At 36.0% G+C, this 17769-nt stretch overlaps 1 protein-coding gene across 3 annotated transcripts in view; it reads right to left on the bottom strand.

Moving 5' to 3' along the window:
* Positions 1-17769, bottom strand: part of LMLN (leishmanolysin like peptidase) — a 122990-nt gene that overhangs the window by 81603 nt on the left and 23618 nt on the right. For all 3 annotated transcript variants that reach the window (XM_057544958.1, XM_057544960.1, XM_057544959.1), the window contains exons 6-10: positions 15778-15956; positions 11227-11332; positions 7153-7247; positions 2048-2165; positions 707-814 (exon numbers count right to left, since the gene is read on the bottom strand). In XM_057544958.1, coding sequence (XP_057400941.1) covers positions 707-814; positions 2048-2165; positions 7153-7247; positions 11227-11332; positions 15778-15956 — 606 coding nt within the window. The remainder of the gene's footprint in view (positions 1-706; positions 815-2047; positions 2166-7152; positions 7248-11226; positions 11333-15777; positions 15957-17769) is intronic.

The raw sequence follows: 17769 nt of genomic DNA, 5'->3' as shown, positions 1-17769 counted from the left end.
AGCAACAGAGGAATGCTGTGCTGTGTATGATGCTCATTCACTCCATGTTCTTCCAACTGGCTCCGTATGGCCAGAGGCTTTGTCTTCGAAGTGTTTGTTGCATTGTTCTCTTACCTTTGTACATTTTACTCTAGTCCCCATTATTCAGATTTATAGTCTCCCATCTATCTACCATTGCTTTTTGCTATTGTTTAAGGTAAAGAAATACTAGAGTAAATACAGGAGTTTATTTATTGGAAATATGATGTCTTTTCAGACTGAGCTAGTACTTTTATTATGACTTATTGCTTTTGTTAATAACCTGGTATTTGTGTTTCCTACACGCCTTGTTATTTTTAGCGTTCGATTTTGAAGAAAGAGGTTCCTTAGGAAAGCATACATTGTATGATAGCAGAAGCACTTATACTGCCTTGGAAAGATGTCTAAGATATACTGTTAAATGAAAAAAGTTGCATAAATGTATGAACCTATTTTAAAAAAAACTGTGTGTCAGTGTGTCTGTCTATCTGTCTATCTAACATTTCTGGAAGGATATTTAAAAAACTTAAATAGTGATTACATCTGGAAAGTGGATCTGGAAAGCAAAAGGGGAAAGAGACTTCTTAAATTTTTTTACTTTATAATCTATTACATGTTTGAATAAGTTGAGTACGAATTCTTTCATTAAAGAAAAAATATGTCTAGTAAAATCCTAAAATAAACTGACCTCTAATAATCGCTTTTCCCAATGGTTGAGCTCAGTGCCCATACCACCTTGATTTTCAAGTTCCATTCCCTCCAGAATTGGACAGTTAAAGTGTTTTCGTGCCTCATCCTAAGAATCAGAAAAAAAAAAGTAAATAAACCCTACAAAAGTACAACATAATGGCAAACTCCTTACCACACTGGATATAATAAAGTAGTCATTAAAGAATTACTTTGGTGAGAAGAAACAATGTCTTTTAAAAATACAGTTTTTAATATAATTAAATATTTTGATGCTGTCACACTTTTCTTTGCTATTGAACTACTATTTCTCTTAATATTTTTTCCTCTATTTGAAGATTTTGGCTTTAAGTCATATATTTCAAAAAAGTTATAGACCGGTATGATTGCCATTTGCAACTGTTGTGTCAACAATGATTTTAATGCAGGTATAAACTGCTCTTATTATGGATATAGTTTTTGTAAGAAAAATAAGTTGTTCATTAGAAAACAATTTTGTTCATTTGGTTTCGTCTGTCCTTCAGTTAGAGATTTCCAGGGATGGGAAGTATCCCAAGAGCAGTGCAAAAGTTCAGAGGTCAGAAGGAGCTGTGTGTAGTCAAGGAAGGGGGAGAAGGGAGAATAGGTTTCTGTCATTAAATAAGAGGGTGTGATGATTAATTTTATGTGTCAACTTGGCTGGGCCACAGATAGCTGATCAAACATTATTCTGAATGTTTCTGTGAAGGTGTTTTTGGATGAGATTAACATTTAAATTAGTGGACTTTAAGTAAAGCCGATCACTCTCTAACATAAATGGACCAGTCAGTTGAAGTCCTTCATAGAACAAAGGCTGACTTTACCCCTGAGCAAGAAGGAATTTTGCCAGCCGACTGCTTCTGGACTCAAACTACAACTCTTCCCTGAGTCTTCAGGTTGCCAGCCTACCTCATCAGATTTTGGACCAGCCAATTATTTAAAATAAATCTCTTTATCTCTTTCTCTCTCAACACATCCTGTTGGTTCTGTTTTTCTGGAGAACCCTGACTAAAACAGACTCCAAATGAAATGACCAGCAATTATGCATATAGTACCAGGGATCCTAAGAGGTATCACAACAGAGCACTGGTATCACAACTTAAAGCAGTGGGTAGAATGCAGCCATAAGAGTCATTGCCAAATTTCTGTTTCCTCAGACTGTGCTTGGCCTGTAGCTTTACTGTACTGCCTTTATATCATGTTTCCTACTACAGGCTTTGAAATTTAATCGTTAGTTCTTAAACAATAATGATTAGTAAAGAAGGGACCATAATGAACGAAAAGAGCAGATGGCTCATGAGACATGAAGTTCAGTGATACTCACAACAACACGAGGTGTTACTAGAAGATACACAGTGTGAGGAACTCTCTTGTTATCTCGAATATCCCATAATCTCTCCACTTTTCGAACTACTTTATCACTCCATTGATATAATCCAAGACTGCAATTAAAGAATAAAAAGACAGTCCTTTTTGCAAGTTCACCACCACTTTAAGTGTAAAAGTGTTTATGAATATCAATATGAAATTAAAATATTTGAGCTTACTATACACCAAGTGCAAGCAAAGACTTGATAGCATTTTCTAATTTAATCTTTTCAATAACTTTATGAGATTATCATCACTATTTTGCAGATAAAGAGACAGAAGCTTAGAGAGATGAAGTAACTTGCTCAAATTCAAACAGCTAATATTTGGCTAAGATGACAATGAATTACTTCCTCTTAACAAATTTACTGGATAAAACAAAAGCATGTCGAGAGACATATTTTAGTACTGTACATAACAAAACTTAACAAAAGGTGACATCTTAATTTAGTGGGAAAGCATAATTTACTTAATAACTGTGCTGTAAAATTGGTTATCCTACTAGGAAAAATTAAAGTTAAATCCCTATTTTACCCCATATACAGAAATAAATTCCAGACAAATGTCAGTAAAAATGGCAGAGTAAGGACCTCTGAACTTCATGAAAGCAATGGGGAAAGTATCAAAATTGGCCAAATGAACATTTTCAGAACTCTGGAAATTAACCAAAGGCTTGTAGTAATCCAGGAAGCACTTCTTTAAGAAAAATGGATGAATCTCAGAAAGAACAGCAAGCTTTGTGGCGTTTTCCCATGCCCTCTCTCCAGCTTTGTGGCAGCTTTGAAAACCAACAGCCCACAATCATGGTGAAAACCAGCTATCTGGCAGCCAGAGGGAGCAGAAGGGGGTTGACTGGCAGAATGCATTAAAAAAAAAAAACATGATCCAACTATGTCTACAAGAGACACAGTTCAGAGTCAAGGATACAAGTAGGTTGAACGTAAAAGGATTAAAAGCATGTACCATGAAAATAGGACTCAAAAGAGAGCCGGAACAGTTATACTAACATCAGACAAAATAGACTTTAAGACAAAAATTGTTACTAGAGACATTTTATAATGAAGAAATGGTCAATCCACCAAGAAGACATAACAATTATAAACATGTATGTGCCTTACAAAAGAACCCCCAAATACATGAAGCAAAAATAAATTCTAAATGGATTAAAGCTATGAACATAAAAAATTCAAATAATAATTTACCAGAAGAAATTTAGACGAATATTTGTATAATCTTTGTAGGGCAGAAGAAACTTTCTTAAGCAATAAAAAAGATTAATAATATAAAATTTTAAAACTTTTCTGTATGGGAAAAAATATGACAAATAAAAAGATAACTAAATGGGAGAAAACAATCTCATTTTGGGGAATCTATCTTGCACAAATAAAAGCACTACTACAAAAGTGTTATATTTATTATAGAAAATTATAATGGACATCAATTTTTTTTCCCCCTATAACCTGTATCATTTTTTTCTGGCTTTTTCCTAGATTACTTCTACCACTGACCCTATGAATCTCTCATTCTCACCAATAAAACAGAATATAAAGAGGCTATTTTTTCCCACCATTATTTTATGAAGATTTTACACATTTATTCAAAGAATTATATGGTGAACACCTGTATACCCAGTAACCATTACTTAGATTCTACACTTAACACTTTTGTTTGTTGTATTATATATCTATTCATCTACCCATGCCTTAGAAAGATTATTCTTAATTCCTTTTCTTTTTCCGTGGCAAGGCAATGTTTAAACACAGTGAACAAAGCCAACAAGAAAATAATCAGTTTTTACCTCATTAATAACTCCAATATCCTCTTCATCATTCACAGTTCAAGATTAATGGTTTCTCCAAATAAATAGGTTAGGGCCAAATCTGACTCTTTCTATGTCTAACACCTGAATTTCTTATTACTCTATTATCTCCATTTATACTGTAAGATTTCCTGCTTTTGAGGAATATCCCGAATGTAAGAAAGCACTGCAAATTATCAGCTTAACAATGGTTCTTGTGTGTAGGAATCTCTCTCCTCCTTACCTACATCACTACGTAGATGTTGCCTATCTCACTATTTATGTGTTTCCCATAAAGACCACAATTCTTAGAAAAGACCAGACTTCTCCCATACCACCAAACGAACACAATCTAGGAAGTAAAACATGTATTTCTACATTAGAATTGTTTCTTCACATATACTCTAAAAAAATACTATGATGAATAAAGTACTATCTGTTTTAATATTTATTTACTTCTAGCTACCTAAATGGAGATCTTCGTGTGAGAATTAATTTTGTCTTCTACATCCATATACCACCACTCTGATAAAGATATGGAAGAGTGTCAGCACCCCGAGAAGGTTTCCTTATGCCCCTTCTTAATCTGTTCAACTTGTATGGCATTTAATAGCCTGCGGCTTCAAGTAAAACTACTAATCTGTCTTTTATCGTTGACTGTTTTTAAACTCCATACAACTGAACTATGACTTTTTTTTTTTTTTGGCTGCGTTGGGTCTTTGTTGCTGTGCACGGGCTTTCTCCAGTTGTGGTGAGTGGGGGCTACTCCTCATTGCGGTGTGCGGGCTTCTTATTGCGGTGGCTTCTCTTGTTGTGGAGCACGGGCTCTAGGTGCGCGGGCTTCAGTAGTTGTGGCACACGGGCTCAGTAGTTGTGGCTCACGGGCTTTAGAGCACAGGCTCAGTAGTTGTGGCACACTGGCTTCGTTGCTCTGCAGCATGAGGGATCTTCCCAGACCAGGGATCGAACCCGTCTCCCCTGCATTAGTAGGTGGATTCTTTTTTTTTTTTTTTAATTTTATTTATTTGTTTATTTATTTATGGCTGTGTTGGGTCTTCGTTTCTGTGTGAGGGCTTTCTCTAATTGCGGCAAGTGGGGGCCACTCTTCATCACGGTGCGCGGGCCTCTCACTATCGCGGCCTCTCTTGTTGAGGAGCACAGGCTCCAGACGCGCAGGCTCAGTAGTTGTGGCTCACAGGCCTAGTTGCTCCGCGGCATGTGGGATCTTCCCAGACCAGGGCTCAAACCCGTGTCCCCTGCATTGGCAGGCAGATTCTCAACCACTGCACCACCAGGGAAGCCCGGCAGGTGGATTCTTTTTTTTTTTTTTTTTTTTTTTTATTATTTTTAATATAAATTTATTTATTTATTTCTTTGTTTTTATTTTTGGCTGTATTGGGTCATCGTTGCTGTGCGCGGACTTTCTCTACATTGTGGTGAGCAGGGGCTACTCTTCAATGCGGTGCACGGGCTTCTCATTGCAGTGGCTTCTCTTGTTGCGGAGCACGGGCTCTAGGTGCTCAGGCTTCAGTAGTTGTGGCATGTGGGCTCAGTAGTTGTGGCGCACGGGCTTAGTTGCTCCGCAGCATGTGAGATCTTACCGGACCAGGGCTCGAACCCGTGTCCCTTGCATTGGCAGGCAGATTGTTAACCACTGCGCCACCAGGGAAGCCCCCAGTTCTCTATAGCATTAATCATCCTTTCCAAAAGCAAACATAAGCTAGATAAATGTTTTTGGTTCTTTACTAAACTGGCTGCCTTTTTTTCTTCACTTTGTTGAAACACTATTTCATCAAATATCAAAGGTCTGACTTTCAGAAGGAAACTGTAGCCTTGTTCCCCTTGAACCTAAAGCAGTATTTCATCTTGATATATCATAGTGCATAAGAGATAGATCACTTTAATAGTACAGTAATGAAATCTAGGATTAGATTTCACCCTTTTGAACAGAATTTTAACTGTATTAAATTTTTCAGAGAAAGGATAAATTTCAATACCTTTCCACAACTTGGAGGAAAGAAATTTTACCCTGACAGAATGATTAAAGGCCCTAGAACATTCATTTGGTGGCTTAAGAGAAGGTTTCAAAGGCCCCATTCGCCTTCTGCTTCTTCCAATTTCCAGCAAAGGAAAGCACACACCTTCACTATAATTTTGTAAAGTAAATTACCCCGGCAGGTGGATTCTTAACCACCACGCCACCAGGGAAGTCCCTGGACTACGACTTCTTTTATTGAACCTTGGAACTGTGATATTCATACACTTTATTGCATGCAGCAGTAATGTGTTCTTTTTAGTGCCTTGTAGTTTTTGGTTATAGGAATATATCACAATTTATTTATCCATTCTTCTATTGATGGACCTTTAGGTGGTTTCCATTTTTTGTTTATTAATAACAAAACTGCCATGAACATTCATTTACATGTCTTTTTGTGGACATGTGCTCTTAATTTAGAGATTTATTTTTTATATAAATGCATGCAAATGGTTATAGTTCTGTGACTGATATTCTATATAAAGTTCTTGATAATTTTTTTTTTTTAGTAATTCTTGGTATTATTTCTTTTAGGCCCTGAACCTCTAGGTCACTGTTAATATGATATGCTAAATAAAATACCAGTTAACATGTAAATATTGCCATGTACAGGCAATAATTATTAAAAAACCAAACTATAACCAACCCATATTTTCCCATGGCCTGACTCTTCTATAAAGTAATACAAGCTACAGAGTGGTGCAAAAGAGCTCTGCTTGGCAAAGAGTCCTGGCTCTTTGGATAAGTCACTTAAGTTTTCTCCATCTCAATTGTTTCATCTGTAAAATGAAAAGGTGAAGCTAAATGAACTCTTTTTTTTAAATTGGAGTATAATTGTTTTATAATGTTGTGTTAGTTTCTGCTGTATAACGAAGTGAATCAGCTATGTGTATACATATATCCCATCCCTCTTGGACCTCCCTCCTACCCTGCACCCCCATCCCATCCATCTAGATCATCACAGAGCACTGAGCTGAGCTCCCTGTGCTATACAGCAGGTTCCCACTAGCTAGCTATTTTACACATGGTAGTGTATACATGTCAATCCTAATCCCCCAATTCATCCCACCCTTATATCCTATCTTGTTTTAATAAGATAGGACATACAATCTTCTTAGGCTAGCCATAAAGCCACTATTATTTATGGAACTTAACATGCTATGATTCTCAGATTCTAGTCTTAGCACTCTCCTAAAAGAGAAGAACAAGAACAACAACAAAAAAATACCTATAGTTAAAAGGTGGGAGACCATCTGCAAATCTTGAAGTTAGAGGATTTCCATCTTTATCATGGTAGAATGCAAATAGCCCAGCAGAGAAACCCTGTAAGAAAAAGTTCAAAATGTCTTACAGTGAAAAATATCAAATCTGATTATAGATATCACAACATGCCACTATCAAAAGAGAACACTGATACAACCACATAAAAGCGTCAGGCCAATACTTCTGCAGGAACTTGTCATATACTGGAATTGGACTGAAATTGTTTCATATTATGAATTTTAAATTTCAATTACTTGAGATAATTCTAAGTGAGGAAACCAAAATAGTAACAGAGACATTCTTTGGTTGGTATAGACAATGCATTTATTTGTTTAAAGACGTGTTTATCATAGTTGGTCCTCTTCACATGAACTTACTAACAAACTCTACAATTGCAACCAGGGAATGTTACTATTAACAATTAACAATACAGTTTAGAGCATGGGGGTGTGCTCGTAAGATCACTCATAAAAATTCAAAGTCTTTGATACCAAAGTCCATATTTAATATATATCTATATCTAAAATAAAAAAGACTATAAATGTGTGTTTATGTGGGGGGGTGTATACTTCGGAAAAAAGACTGGAAACATATTGAAATGTTAGCTGTGGTTCTTTTGGTGGTAGAGTAATGTGTAAAATCATCTGTATTTCTAAAAGTTTTTTACAATGTGAATTTGTGTGTTTTTGGTTTTTTTTTTTATAAATTTATTTATTTATTTTTTGGCTGTGTTGGGTCTTCGTTTCTGTGCGTGGGCTTCCTCTAGTTGCGGCGAGCGGGGGCCACTCTTCATCACGGTGCGCGGGCCTCTCACTATCGCGGCCTCTCTTGTTGCGGAGCACAGGCTCAGCAATTGTGGCTCACGGGCCCAGTTGCTCCGCGGCATGTGGGATCTTCCCAGACCAGGGCTCAAACCCGTGTCCCCTGCATTGGCAGGCGGATTCTCAACCACTGCACCACCAGGGAAGCTCCAATTTGTGTGTTTATAATCACATTTTTAGACAGTATTTTTAAGAAGTCTTCTGTTTTAATAAGATAGTAGCTACTTCACATAAAGGTATTCAAATTCCCATTCTCTATCCCCTCTCCCAAATAAGATGAGAAAATGGGCAAAAAAAAAAAATTACTGACATTTGATATCTCCTATTTCATTAGTGAGATTTCTTTTCTTACTTTCTTTCCTAACCGAATAACTAAAACAAAGTGCTTTTGTAACTACTAATTTAAGTATGTTTATACATTGAGACTATGCTATAGTTTATATCCAAATAACTAACAATCACAAATGATCACTTAATTAATCAATTTCTTTGGCAAATGTCTTTGCTTACATAACCGTGGCCTGTGTCATTCAAGGCTTGCCAAAATGATTAATGGAATCCAGAGTATTCTTTTATTCCTACATTTCTTCTTTTTTAATCTCTGAAGATGCAAAGAACATTTAATGGAGTCAGGTAAGAAAATCTAAACAGTTTTTAATATACAATTCACTGAGGTTATATAAAGCTTAAAATAGTATGCTGTGCCTCATCTTTCATAATATTCTAAATACACATTTTTTTTCCAAAATATCAATTTGAAAATTTTTCTAAGCACTCACATTTCAGAAGGCTTATCTGGTACTGAAAGAATCAGGAATGACTGTATTGATAGCTAGAGCATATATAACTTTACAGGGAATAAGTGTATTTGTTAAACATTTAATTCTTACCATCCTCCAGGATGGTTTTTGAGACAAACTAATGTTTTAAATTTCCTAGGTTTTTACAATTTTTTAAATAATTCAAATAGGGCTTCCCTGGTGGCGCAGTGGTTGAGAATCTGCCTGCTAATGCAGGGGACACGGGTTCGAGCCCTGGTCTGGGAAGATCCCACATGCCACGGAGCAGCTGGGCCCGTGAGCCACAATTGCTGAGCCTGCGCGTCTGGAGCCTGTGCCCCGCGACGGGAGAGGCCGCGATAGAGAAAGGCCCGCGCACCGCGATGAAGAGCGGTCCCCGCACCGCGATGAAGAGTGGCCCCCGCTTGCCGCAACTGGAGAAAGCCCTCGCACGAACCGAAGACCCAACACAGCCAAAAATAAATAAAATAAATAAATAAATAAATAAGAAAATCCTTTAAAAAAAAAAAAATAATTCAAATATACAAAAAAGTTTAAAAATCTAATAGAAACTTATGTATACTCTTTAAGAGGATTTAAGATATTAGTTTTGCCACATTTTCTTCAGACTTTTTTTTTAAAGAAATAAAACACTGCAGAATAAATATCATTGAAGGCCCATTACCTTCACCCTTTCTCTTCCCACTTTTCCCAGAGGTAATCACTACCTTAAAGTCAATGTACATAGTAACTCTCACACATGCTTTTATATTCAATGGTGTCTGACTTTAATTTGAGACTCCCTGATTGCTAAAGTAAATGTGAATATGTTCTCATATACTTCTTGGCCAATTGGACCTTTTCTTTTGTGACCTGCCTGTTCATAACCTAATTTACCTCATGTCTGGGACCTCTGCATTCATGTTCACTTATATACTAGACTTAAAACCGGCTGTTTTTTTCTGGTTCTCTCAACATCAAGTATCTATTGTTTTTGGAGCTTAAAGCTTAAAATGTTACTTAGAATGATGCTTGTCTTTCATCACAATAGCAGGTTTGACTTACTTTTTTAATAAAAGGAAAAGAGATGATTCATTTTAGAATCTCCTTACTTGAAGAACAGAAGTGCTATCTGGATACACTAGAGTTTCACTGAATTATCCAAGGTATTTGCTGATTTAAAGACTGAGGTCATACATAATAGCTCGTGAAACAAGACTAATAAATGATAGCCACTAATTTTATTATACCTTACTATGGAGAGCATGGTGCTAAGCCATTTATGTTTCATCTTATTTAATCTTCAAGAAAAAAATCCACTGTAGTATGTACTACTATCTTCATTTTATAGATGAAACAGAGGCTTACAAAGGCTAAATAATTTGTAATAGATCCCAAAGATTTTTAGCAGTAAAGCTAAGGAGACTCACACCTAGATCTGTGTGATCCATTCTCTCCCTCTCTCTTTTTTTTAATAATGTACTCTATAGTGGGTGCTACCATTTTTTTTTAATTTTTGTTTTTTATAAGTTTATTTATTTATTTTTGGCTGCGTTGGGTCTTCGTTGCTGCATGGGGGCTTTCTCTAGTTGCGGTGAGCGGGGGCTACTCTTTGTTGTGGTGCGCAGGCTTCTCATTGCGGTGGCTTATCTTGTTGCGGAGCACCTGCTCTAGGCACGTGGGCTTCAGTAGTTGTGGCATGTGGGCTCAGTAGTTGTGGCTCACGGGCTCTAGGGCACAGGCTCAGTAGTTGTGGTGCACAGGCTTAGTTGCTCCGTGGCATGTGGGATCTTCCCAGACCAGGGATTGAACCTGTGTCCCCTGCACTGGCAGGCAGATTCTTAACCACTGCACCATCAGGGAAGTCCCATTCTCTCTCTTAATCACTGCATTTTACTCCCATCTATTTTTCTAAACACATGAATGACATTAGGAGGACACTTCCTAGGTTTTAGGCAACTTTATTTAATTCCCCAGACATACTGTAAAAGTTTACTACTTTGGACCAATTGGGGAAAAGCAAAGTTCTGAATCAGTTAGTATATATAAAATTCAGAAAGTCTAAATAGACCAAGAAGACTTTTAGAAATGAGATCTCTGTAAGAGATAAGATCTATAATTAGCATATCAGCTATCATTTTAGATGAAAGTGAATTTTTTTAATTACTAAGGTTTTTCTTAAGAAGCTTAATCATTTTTTCAGAACTCCTATTTGCCCAATAGATTTACTTGTTTAATTATTTTAGGTAGTATAACTCAACCGAGCCACTATCCTAATCATTAAAAATTGTCTACTGGCAGAGGCCTAATCAACTAGGTTTTACTGAACACGATCTAAGATGCCACATAATCTTAAATTTTAACATATACATCAAAATGAGAGTATAATCAGAAAATCAAGGCATGAAGGAGAGAACAATAGTTAACAGCAAAATTTACCAGGGCATGAATAATCTCATGTTTCACTGTGGACAGCATCCCAACAAACTCCTGAGGCTGGGTAGAGATCATATTTGGACACAGGTTAGCATATCCTGCAATTGGCCTGTTAAAACAGACATTAAATGTTTAATTATATTCCAGGACAATATGTATTATACTTATTAACCTATATTTTTCTATCAAAAACTGATCAAGGTCAGAAAAATCTTTGTGAAATATCAAATGTCATTTTATAACATAACATCTAACTTTCACTATCTTTTACTTTCAAGACATATACCTGTGTTTTCCTATGACATGGCTAATCAACACCTGTTCCCACAAGAGGATAGAGTCAGTTAATTATACTTCAGTGTGAATTTGTAAAGTATGTCAATATGTACCAAAAAAGGGAGTGAACTAAAAAATTTAAATTATAACACTATTTTACTTGCAAAATTCATTTCTGACTTCAGCATTTCACTATATATATAGGCACAGGGACAGACAAGTAGGTAGAGAGGAAAAGTAGGTACAAAATAGGACAATAAGCAAATCATTCAGGTTGCTGCAAGTTGCTGAACCTTCTGATTTCCATTTCACTATCCCCTTTCTCCTGTCCCAATAATGCCTTCATTAACATAAAAAAATTTTTTTTAATTAATTTATTTAATTTATTTATTTTTGGCTGTGTTGGGTCTTTGTTGCTGTGCATGGGCTTTCTTCTAGTGTGGTGAGCGGGGGCTACTCTTCGCTTCGGTGCGCAGGCTTCCACTGTGGTGGCTTCTCTTGTTGCAGAGCACGGGCTCTAGGCGCGCGGGCTTCAGTAGTTGTGGCACACAGGCTCTAGAGCACAGGCTCAGTAGTTGTGGCGCACGGGTTTAGTCGCTCTGCAGCATGTGGGATCTTCCCGGACCAGGGCTTGAACCCATGTCCCCTGCATTGGCAGGCGGATTCTTAACCACTGCCACCAGGGAAGCCCAACATAAAGTTTTTTAGCTTCCTATTATCTTCTTTCATACAGTATTCTATACCTTCTAGAATCTATAGAATTCTATATCTCTTTCTGAGCCTAGAACTTGAGAGTCCAAGAGCTGACAAGGACCCACAGTAATTCAATCAGTTTTACCATGCACCCACCTGCCTTTCAAAAGCTGTGACAAACAGTAAGGAACCCCAAGGTATTTCTCCCAACACTACCTCAACATTTTACCATAGAAATACCACAAACCTCCCCAAATGGTGATGGGCTATTTACAGAGTAACATTTGCCTTATTTAGTTAAAAAAACATACAGTGCACTTTCTTCATACTTGAAAACAACAGACTTACACTTAGAAAAGTATGAGTATAATTCACTCACCAAAATATTGCCACGGTGACCTCTAAGATATAAAATAAACGTCACTATCAGGCTTAAACCCTGTCAGGGACTTCCTACTGCATTTAGAATGAAACAGCCCTGTCTACTTCTCCCTCCAATGCATCCCCTAAAGCTCTCATCCTCAAACACAGTTTCCACTGGAGTGGCTTCTAACAGCAACAGGTAGACACAGCATTTTCCTAACATAAGCTCTTTCTCCAGCTCTTTATTTGGCTGAAGCCTATTGATTTTCAGGTTATATCTGAAGTTTCACTTTTTCAAAGAGGCCTTTTTTGCCCAGTTGATCTAAATTATGTTTCCCCCTTTTGTTCTCTTTAATGTTGCAACACCCTGTCTTTTTCTACAAAGTATTTATCATATTTGAAGTCACATGTCTATTTGTATCAGTATTTAACTAATATCTGACTCCCTCTGTAATTTGTAAGTTCCATGAGACAGGTACATGTGTCTATTTTGTTCACCTAGTCTGCTGGCAACATATTAAGCGCTCAAATATTTATGGAATGAATTAACGCAATATAGCAGTTTTGAAGGAAAGTTTCACTTCTATCAAAAAGATTCAAAAAGAACAACTTAAGATATTGCTCTTCTAACATCAACATTCTCCTCATAAGAAAACAAAATCTTCCCCAGGTATGAGAATACATACATGAGTAGCTTCAGATTCACTGACACGAGGAACATTTATTCTTTCAGCTAGTCATTCATACCTAAAGCGAACCAAATGTTCAAGTGCCTTAAAGAAACATAATAGCAGTACAATGAAAGTGAGATGCATCTCTGGGCTATGGGATTCTCATCTATGTGATAACTCCTATGTTGGATTCTCTCCCAAAAGACAATTAGATACTTTAAGTACTTTCAGTATTATCAGATGCTGAAAGGAGTTGAACTAATCTAGGCCCATCTCAACATGGGATTTTATATCCCTCTCCCTACTTCCCCAGGGAAGCCATTCTGTTCCTAATACATAAGGTTCACTTTAACATGTCTTTTGTTTAAAAAAGTAATAAAAGCTCATTGGAAAAAGCTATATATCCAAACATATAGAAATGCATGAAGAAAAAAGTAAAAATTCCCTATTTTACAAACTGCCGCCACTAAATTCCACTATCACAGGTAACTGCTATCAACAATTGGGGTGCTTTATTTTTTAGAGTAACCAGCCATCCTGGTTTGCCTAGGACTGAGGGATTTCCCGGGATATGGGATTTTAGGGCTAAAACAAGGGTACTCCCGAGAAAACTGGGATAGCTGGTAATCCTAATTATTTTTGACTTTTACCTTAGCACATTCAAGTCCATACAGATTTTTAAAACAAGTATGAAATCGTATTATGTACACTGTTTTGCAATGTTTTTCTGACACTCACAGAGACTGTGTGTGTGCACAACCCATATGGTTTAGGTCAAATTCAGATAAAGAACCATGATTTTGCAGCACTGCTATTATGAAGGTATATTTCTCAAAGACATCTACTTTAAGAAGTATCTCATTTTATCAAGTAACTTGTCATTCATTTAGCACTTCAAATGCCATATTTCCTTGATATTGAGACACCAGTAATTATAAAATATCATAAATTTAATGACAGCTTCTCAGGAAAAAAGGAACACTCTATTAAATACATATATTTTTTTACTAAACAATAGTACATATACATCTGCAAAACCATATAGCACTTCCTTCTTCAGTAATATATTAAATATTTGACTTGATGCATTCTCAACATTCAGAAGCTAAAGATTTTTGAGTTTATTTCATGGATCAACAATTACATAGTAACATGCTAACGACTGCTTTCATAATCCATGATGCCGATTTTGACCTCCTTACCACCTTCAGTATTGACAGTATAATTCTGAAGCATATATTAGTGTTTCCTTTGTATTGGCTACTTGGTCCTACTAATAATTTCATTTTTTCCTTAAATTAATTAGATATCAATAGAAGTGAAACAGCTCTTTAAAGTCAGCTAGTATTTTGATAGGTAGATGAATGTTCAGGAACTCAGCAACGGTCCTTACATTCACTGGACCTTTGAATGTGGTCACATTAACTCTCCTAGATTTGAGAATGTCACATACAAACTATACTGAGACATACCAGTTTCTACTGCCTTTAACTGATTTGTCTGGTGTGTGACAGGCAATCTTCTGTATACATAACAACTTTATTTCAAGGCTGCTTCACTGAGAAAAATTTTTTGAAATATTTTGTAAATAAAAAAGAGGACTCTTTTTTTTTTTTTTTTTTTAAATAGAGCAAATTTTTCTATGTTTATTGACCATTTGGAGATCCTCTTTGGTGAAGTGCCAATTCAAGTCTTCTATTGGGATATCTTTTTTTTTTTTTTAATAGAGGAGGAAGGAACATTTCCCACTTCATTTTAATTTATTTATTTATTTATTTATTTTTGGCTGTGTTGGGTCTTCGTTTCTGTGCGAGGGCTTTCTCCAGTTGCAGCAAGCGGGGGCCACTCTTCATCGCAGTGCACGGGCCTCTCACTATCGCGGCCTCTCTAGTTGCGGAGCACAGGCTCCAGACGCGCAGGCTCAGCAGCTGTGGCTCACGGGCCCAGTCGCTCCGCGGCATGTGGGATCTTCCCAGACCAGGGCTCGAACCCGTGTCCCCTGCATTGGCAGGCAGATTCTCAACCACTGCACCACCAGGGAAGCCCTCTTTTTTTTTTTTTTTGGCCAAGCGGCATGTGGGATCTTAGTCCAACCGGGGACTGACCTGGCTCCTCCTGCAGTGGAAGTGCGGAGACTTAACCACTGGACCGCCAGGGAAGTTCCGGGACTCTAAACCTTTTAGAGACAATTAAGCTAAGTGAAGGACATAATGATATGACAATTAGATGAAGAGTTATTTTGAACATCTTACAGTTTAGCACAGAAGTGCTAAAATTAAAGCTCAAATTGTTTCCTTAGAGAGGTGCCATCACTTCCAAAGAAAATTCTATTGACAGTAGACTTTTCCTTTGGAATTGGTACTTATATTACCATATGCATAGCAGTCGTATAACCTGGTTCCCCCACCACACCCCAATCCAGGCTGTATGCCATTTCTTACTACTGGAGGTAATCTGGCAAATGCAAACTTCTTGTACTCTCAACACTTAGAATATGGTTTAAGAGTTCTTATTTTAGATCTTGGGAAATAAGTCTCAGGGGAAAGTTTACCTGTCCATTTTTGCTTCCTGCTGACAATAGGCTGCATAAGAGATGATGTTTTCATGGCTGCACCTCTCAGTGGCCAGAGCACCAACATAAAGAACAAAGTCTGCATCCCGGACTCCCTCTTGGTCTGGCACACCCACTGCTCCACAGGGCCACTTACCCCCACAGCAGACTCTGCATTGCTAAGCCCATGGGGGACAACAACGGAAAAACAGACCAGAGATGAGGTTACCTATCAGGACTTTTAATTTATAATGAATCCAGACTCTAAATATGTATGATTTAATTTTTATTTATTATCCTTCAGCTTTTATCAAAATCCATACCTCTCTCTACTCAATTCCTATCTCTAATTTTAAATTAATTTTATTAAAATTTCTACTTTATATACTATAATCATAAATGTATAATATTAATTAAAAGAAACAATTGCTATTTATAAAGGGCATCCAACCAGGGTACAAAAAAGACAGCAATAGAAAAGGTTTTATTAAACCCTGAAACTAGGTGAAAATTACAAGGGACCTCCTTGTACACATTTTTTTTAGCAATTTCCCATGAATCTATAGTTACTTCAAAACTAATTAATAAAAAACTTTATTTACTGGAAGCATTTTCCTATTATAAGTAATTCATGTATCTTGTTAAAAATTCAGATAATACAAAAGTATATAAGGTAAAAAGTTAAAGTCATCTTGTAATATTACCTTTGTTTCTAGTTTTCTAAGCAAACTTTGCCCTTTTAACATACGTTGTTTTAGAGAACTTCTTCTATCAAAGTTCCTAAACAATCATAATCTCCAAATTATATATAGGAAAATCAGTAAATGGTGTTTTTTTTTAAGACGTAAGTGATGCTTGTAGAGAGAGAAAAGACAGAAATTCTCATTTCATTACATTGTTTACTCTTGTTTCTCTAATACATGTATTTATAATTTTAAAATTCAATTACTTTAATCTATTAATAGTTGATATTAAGAAAAGTTGTGATTTAATAGCATTCTTTCAAATGATCTCTCATTTATTAAAAAAAAAAAAAATCAGGACCCCCAAGAGGATAAGTAGAAAGCAGAATTTGAAAAAGCCAAAAGAATAAAAACAAAAATACCTTAGAAAAAAAGCAAAGAAATGTGCCTTAAAATGTCTAGGAAATATCTCTAAATGTCTTAGGAAAAGAGATAAATATGTAATTAACAAGTTGTTTTAATTTTTAAACATGTTCCCAAAACCCTCTATGCTTTCAAGAAATTTGATAAAAGAAATGGAAGCTGAGTAAGTTAGCTGTATTAGTGCCAATATACAGGGTTCTAAAAGCCTTTAGTGAGCTTCAAATACTCTGAGAAAAAAATTATAAAGTAAACTTCAACTATATGTTTAATTTTGCTTACAAAGTCAATGTTTAATAATGTATTCATTTTCTAAAAGTAATGAGAGAACACAGCTCAGTAAAGCAGCTAAAGCAATAATCATATTTTCCAAAATATAGCTATAAATAAATTGGCTTTCTGGTTTATGCATTTAAAATTTTTATATTTTTTCTGATACAAATAATAGATGCTTAATATGAAAAATTAGAACATTACAAAAATGTATAAGTTACCAAATAAAAGCCCCCCATAATCCAACTCAATGAAAACCATTAAAATTTTAATGTCTCCAGATTTTTTAATATACATATACCTCCAGATTACGTCATAGTTTTTTATATGTGTGTATACACTTCTTATTTTTATTTTTTATGCTTTTATTTCAGCTTTATTGAAAGCTGAATAATTGATGATAATTTTTAATTTTTAAATGAAATAGACTAACTACCCATACTGATTTACAACTTTTTTTTTTCCATTTAAAAGCTTAACTATCTTTCCAAATCAGTATATAAAGATCTATTTCGTTCTTTTTTTTTTTTTTAATATTTGTGTATTTATTTTGGCTGCACCGGATCTTAGTTGTGGCATGCATATGGGATCTAGTTCCCCAACCAGGGATTGAACC

Source organism: Balaenoptera acutorostrata, chromosome 4 (assembly GCF_949987535.1).
Source record: "Balaenoptera acutorostrata chromosome 4, mBalAcu1.1, whole genome shotgun sequence".
Lineage (NCBI taxonomy): Eukaryota > Metazoa > Chordata > Mammalia > Artiodactyla > Balaenopteridae > Balaenoptera > Balaenoptera acutorostrata.
The sequence above is the reverse complement of the archived record's forward strand: the minus strand, read 5'-3'. Positions and strand labels throughout refer to the sequence as shown.